Consider the following 6,679-nt stretch of genomic DNA (forward strand, 5'->3'; position numbering starts at 1 on the left):
TATATATATAATATTATAATAATAGTAATAGTAATAAACATATTTTCAAATAAAAAATATTTCATTGTATTTCGTAAAAAATATATGTTTAAAACAATATCGATCAATTGGTTTTTTTTTTTTTAAAGACTTCTTTCTATAAAAAAAAAAAAAAAAAATCGTATTTTCTTAAAAAATATAAGAAACAAATGCATCATGGTACCGGGAATAATTTAAAATAGATCATTTACATTTATCTCCCTTACATTTTATCCTTTTGACACCAATATCTCTTTTCAAGTATAAAAATTATAACATAATATAAGATAGACGAATGCCAAAAACATAAAATGTAGGGGAGGTGAATGTAAATCACCCAATTAAAATATAACATTGATCAAATGGTTTTTTTTTTAAAAGGACTTTCGTCTGTCATAAATATTGTATTTTCTTCAAAGATATATTTAGCTTCAACGTCACGGTACAAATAAATAAATTAAAAAAACCACATTGATCAAACGATTTTTTGTTTTTTTGGAAAAGACTTCCGTCTGACAAAAGTATTGTATTTTTTTAAAAGATATATTTAGCTTACGCATCACGGTACCGAAAAATAATTTTAAAAAATAACATTAATCTAACTTTTATTTAAAAACAACTCCAACTTATAAAAATATTATATTTTCTTAAAAGATATATTTAGCTTCCACATCATGATACCGATGAATATTTAAAAAATGACATCGATCAAACATTATTTTCGGAAACTACTTATGTCGACCAGAAATAACATTTTCCAACTAGTTTCATTAAGTGTTTTTAGTCACAGGGATTACAAAAATAATACTAATTGTAACCGTCCGAATGTTCGTCCCATTCCTTGGGATCTTATAAGTGGAAGAATGAAGTTAGTCTATGCTCTATTTGAGTAATTCTTCTCATACACGTATTAATGAAAGTTGACATTGTGTATTTACGATACAACAGCTATAATTACTCCAAATGGAGCATAGAAAAATCCCGACGAAAGGGCAGCACGAATTCAATACAATTTAAGAATAGGATCCATTTGTTAAGAACCATTAAATGTGTGTGAGGGAAGAGGGAACAGGGAGCATCCCTTAACCATTATGGCGCAGCCCATATTTATCAGTCCAGTGAATGAATCTATTATAACTTCTTTTTCTGAGATCTGGGGAAGGGGGAGACTCGAACTCCAATCACTCTCGTTATAGTTTCGTTTTCATTATTTCATTCGAGTGGACAACATATATTCTGTGGCTGAATGATTCACAAATGAGCACAGCTAAAAGCTGAGCAAAAAGCTTGGAAACTCATTAAACACAAGACCATTATTGCAGCCATTAAACTCAGAGACTGCCATGAACTATACACATTTTGTGCCAAGAATTTTCTGATCTTGACCCTGAAACTCTGATTATAACACATATTCAGATCTTCAATGACTTTGTCTAAGAAGGGCACTTTTGTCAGTTGAATAGATTTGGTCATGCCATTCCACAAGTTAGCCACATCTTCATCACTCTTCGAATGGTTCAAAATGACGCCTTTTTCTCTAAGAAACTTTGCATCCTCTTCTGTATCTATAATCCCGTTTATTAACTCCGCGTATCGTGTCAAAACCAACCGCCCTGATGCAGTGCAGGATTCGTAGGCGATCAAGTTTCTTATGACTGCTTCTGTGTTGATGTCTAAAACAATTGTTGGAAGATGAAATGTTGCTGATTTTACGTCGAACCGGATACTTGAAATCCCTTCATCTGTGGCTAAGAACTTTACACCAGCTTTGGAGAGTTCTGTGACAGAAGGGATTGCTATTTCCTCCATCAATGGAGGCATATTCATGTTGTTTCTGTTTTCGAGGCTGTTTCTTTCTTGGTATTGAGTGAAACAAATATATTCTAGCTGCCTTAAAATTATGACTCCTGGAAGATTGGAAATAATTTTCCAAGGAAGTTTGAAAAGGAAGTGACCAGGTTTTGAAACCAATAATCTTTTAATCAATCTCATGAGGCCTGACTTCGATTTCGAAATAGTTTTCCAGAGATTGTTTTCGCCACCTTCTTCGTTTTGTTGCTCCTCGATATCTAACTTTATTTCAGATGATGTTTCCTCAGATTTTGGCACAATTAGATGGTACAATAAATCCAGCAAGTGGTCACAACCCATAACCTGATGAACTTCAGGCAATTCTTGGATCATCTTGAAAGGAGAAAGTTCTTTGCAAAAGTTCATTAACATTGCATAAAGCTTATTATCTGCTTCAAAAGTTAACGATCCTAACTGAAATTCCAACACTTTCCTTAAACAAAACAATGGGATTTGGTTCTCAAGCATAATCATGTCTCTAACAATAGCATTATCATGACTTGCCGATTGTCGGCCCAGAGATACAACAAAACGCGACACTCTTGATGAGGCTCTAGTGAGAATCCTACCTCCTTCGACAGCAAACACCTGAAGAAACTCCAGCAAGAAGCAAGAGTCCACCAACATCATCCATGCTAGAGTTTCGCCGTCGAAATTCAGATAATTTTGGTAACAAGCCCGAAACATTGTCTCTAACTTGATCAAATGGTAAAGAAGATGCTGAAATCTGAGGGCTTGTAGCTGCTTTTTCGATCTTTTTGCAGCATAAATCTTGTTCCTTTCCATTTCATACAACTCAGGACGCCAATTGTGATATGGCCCAATCGCAACTCGTTGCGGGATGTAAGAATCGGGGCTGCTTAGCAAAAGGGTCTTCGGGACATTGAAAATGGAGACTGGGATATCATATTCTTCTTCAAGATCTTCATCTTGATCAAGGGCACGACGAATCTGGTTAATCCAGCTTTGTTCGTCGAAATTCCGATTCGAATTCGGGTGCAGAGAGAACATGCTTTGGTTCTTCATTCGTTTCTTGATTCTTTTTGGATGTTACATTTCCGCATTCTCAAGTTGAAATTAATTTATTGATATTGACTGAGAGGAATTACAAATTAGTCTTGAGGTTTAAAGAGGTTCCGTTACCTTCTTTGGGGAAAAAACTTGAACTTGCTATAAATGGTATGGGTATATTTAACCCAATCAAATACAAATATAACAATATTAATTTTATAACAACTCTATTCATATTTACAATAATAATATGAACATAAAAAGTAATAATTTTTTTTATAAATGACCGAAATAAAACATATGTTTCACAAAATTAACTGGTGAGACCGTCTCACAAAAATTTTTGTAATACCTTATATAATATTAAGATCTCAAGTGCAAAAATAAATTTAAAATCCAATTGTAACCGTTACACACCTCCAAAATTTTATATTTTTTAAAGGGAAAAAAAAAATTTAAAGTCTGGGTACCCAAAAAATGTTGGGCCTGAATTGAGTGGTAAATTTTGCCACCCTAACAAAATGCCATTGGGGTTTATAGTCTATTGATTTTCATATAGTTATAAATTTGTGACGTCATTACTATTTATTTTATTAGTATAGAACTTTTTACATTCTTGGGGAAATTCTAATTAGAATATTACCTTAAAAAAATTGATACTCTAACAATATACGATATGTCGTAGCTAGTCAAGTTTGATTGGTCTCCAGAAGTAAAATAGAGATTCCCAAATATTGTTATATTAGAAGATTATTATATTGACAATGTTTAATTAATTAACAGATCTTTGAGATAAGGGAAAATAACAAAAATTCTCCTTTGAGTTTGCATATGTTTAGGTCTCCTAAGTGCTCAAATTTGGGTTATGTTTTAGCGCTTAGTTTTTTTACCAGAGTGTTGACGAGATACCAAAAATGCTGACATGGTCAGCATCGCGTCAACATTAGTCTGAGTAACAAATGGAAACAGAGGATCACATCAGCAAGATTGGCACGTAGACACTCACATATGTGTAGGATTCTAGACGAGTCTATGGATAGAATTTGACTGCAACATAATAACACATTCTTGTTTCCATTATTTGTTTTATTCATTGATAATCTGTATAAATAGACTGTAGAATGTATTATTTTAATCAATGGAATAAACAAAATTCCTTTGACGCAAATTAAACCATCTATTTTATATTTTTTACTAAACTATTAAAAACCAAAACACAACCTAATTTACAGTACCAAAAGTCCAAAACCGAAAACATAAAAGAACAAAACACAAAATAGGCATATTAAAGGACTATTTTTCCAATTATATGTTGAAATAAAAAGGGCGTCTTAATTGAGTGGTTTAATATGGCATTCCTCCAGGCTCCAAATTCCAGTTCCCATTTGACTCGTTCGGATTAATTTTTTTTTATAAAAAAATTAAACAAAAGTCAATTAAGTATATAAAAATAAATGAAACTTATCTTCAACAGATCCAACCATACTATATAAAATTTTGTAAATTTTTAGATTTACATGGATGACACATCTTGTTTTATATGGATATATATATATATATATATCCATTAAGTAAAAGTTGAAATGCAATTTGCACACACTACGAAATGGGCATAGATCCTATACAAAACTCTTGTGAGACGGTCTCGCGGGTCAATTTTGTGAAACGGATATTCTATATGGTCATCCAAGAAAAAATATTACTTTTTATGTCAAATATATTAATTTTTAATGTGAATATGAACATGATTGATCCGTCTCACGAATAATGATCCGTGAGATCGTCTTATGAGACCTACTCTAGATCCTAATATTTCATTACATTATTTGTGCATCTACACTTTGGTTTCTTTTTTCATATCTCTTTGTCTAACCCCAAAGTCAAGAAAACCCCATTTCCCCTATCATCTCTCAGTCCAAAGAGTGCTTGTTTTCTTGGGAAACTCCTCTTTTTCTCCTCTGTTTTTTTCAAGGTTTTTTTTTCGAAATCCCTTCTTCAAGAAAACAATGGAAAGCCACCATTCCCAATGCGATACATCCACAAGTTTCATTTAGTCCGACATTCCCTTTTGTTCCTTTGCAAATGTTACTTAAAATATTGCAAGTTGGAAGGTTTCATTTGACATTGCTACATTGGGAATGTGCCCCAAAGAGGACAGGCCACATACACAGATCAAGAAAGGGAAACTTGTAGTTTTTGTTTGGACAAAAGCTAACTTGTATTTGTGGTCGACAAATCTTTAACTTGATTAACTCATGATTCACTTCTTCAAAGAATATTTTTTTGTTATGATAAAAAAAATTATTATTATTATTACTATTTAATGATAATTGCTTTTGAAAAATAAATATTTTATTGAGTGGACTTATATTAAAATTTACAATTCCAATTCTATAAATACAAATACGTGTTGATTATCGACGGGTTAACAAGTTAACTCTTAATTAGCCCAACGTCCTACTCTAATTGAGCATCTTAAAATACATTAATTAACTCTAATATTCATTCGAACTTCTACTTCTTCTAAAAAACTTAAGGAATAATTCTCCACATATCTCAATATCATTAAATCACACGAGTTTTCACAAATTAATATTGAAAGTCAACGTTATATATTGATGATCAAAAAACTAAAATTTCAACGTATCATAATTAAGAGATACTTCATATATACGATTGAAAATTCTGGTTGCTTAAGCGTCAAACTTTAATATTATAAATATAACACTAATCGTGTTATAAAAAAATTACTAAAAATATATTCTTATTAATACCAGATTATGCGCAATTATAGAGTTCGTTAATTTATGTTTATTTTTTAAACAAGAAAATAGTATTTTCAATAGAAAGGTTTGGGTTCCCAACTAACACAAGCAACCGTGAACTGATAATTTAGCACACATCATCATACTGTTAAATTGTCCCAACTTTTACTTAAAAAATTGCCCCGAAACTTTAAGTTAATTCAAGAATATCATTTTTTTATAATATTTTATATTCTAAAATTATAACAGAATAAAGANTCTGTTAAGTACTTGATTGATGTGATTTATAAAATCCCTTCAATTTCCCATGCACCTAAACTGTATTCACTCAATCCCAAACCCTAAAAATTGCCATCTTCTCAGAAAACCCTATTTTACCCTGCGGGTTTGTAGGGGGTTAAATCCATACACGTAAAGTTATCCCTGGTTAAAAGGGGTAATCATGGCCATGCATCAGTCAATACCTATCTTTTCTATTTGATAGCAACTCTCATTCTTACAAAATTTTATTTCAAATTCTCTTACCTATATATTTATACAAAAAAAAAAAAAGTTTTTAGTGCCAACGCATGCATTATTTGATTAAATATATTTATTTCATCTCACGGTTTGATTTTAAATTTGAATACATCGATTTATCATCTTATATCATATATTATATATCTTGATCATGGTGTAACTGAATTTGATTTGATCCATTCTTGATTCCATCTTAAATTTATTTTAAGAAGTACAATGCGTAATAAATAATACACATTGAATGTTGAAATTACACAGATGGTAAATATTTATCAGAACATGGAGTATGAATCAATGTCTCCTTGTATAATATGAATTCCAAACATTCATGATTTTGTGCTTGTTGAAATTATCGAGTAATCGGAGATGAATGATCTATAAAAAACTCACACTCCAACCATGAGAGTAACCCAGCTTCTTGTGACACGCAAATTACTTTAAATATAAGAATTGAAGTCAAGTAGGCCGTAGGCGGGTTCTAAGGTAGCGAAATTCCGTTGAATGAGTTCGGACAT

General features: G+C 31.5%; 1 protein-coding gene across 1 annotated transcript; it reads right to left on the reverse strand.

Annotated features, from left to right (window-relative positions):
* Nucleotides 1–1,269: 1,269 nt before the first annotated feature.
* On the reverse strand, nucleotides 1,270–2,895 carry LOC140991833 (putative UPF0481 protein At3g02645). The gene has a single exon (XM_073461993.1). The coding sequence runs from the start codon at nucleotides 2,893–2,895 to the stop codon at nucleotides 1,270–1,272; it is 1,626 nt and encodes a 541-aa protein (XP_073318094.1).
* Between the last annotated feature and the right edge of the window lie 3,784 nt (nucleotides 2,896–6,679).

This window comes from Primulina huaijiensis, chromosome 13 (genome assembly GCF_012295235.1).
Source record: "Primulina huaijiensis isolate GDHJ02 chromosome 13, ASM1229523v2, whole genome shotgun sequence".
Taxonomy (NCBI): Eukaryota; Viridiplantae; Streptophyta; class Magnoliopsida; order Lamiales; family Gesneriaceae; genus Primulina; species Primulina huaijiensis.

What these genes read in the sequence shown, in the direction of transcription:
- LOC140991833 (XM_073461993.1), bottom strand. Translation starts at nt 2,895, where the DNA reads ATGAAGAACCAAAGCATGTTCTCTCTGCACCCGAATTCGAATCGGAAT.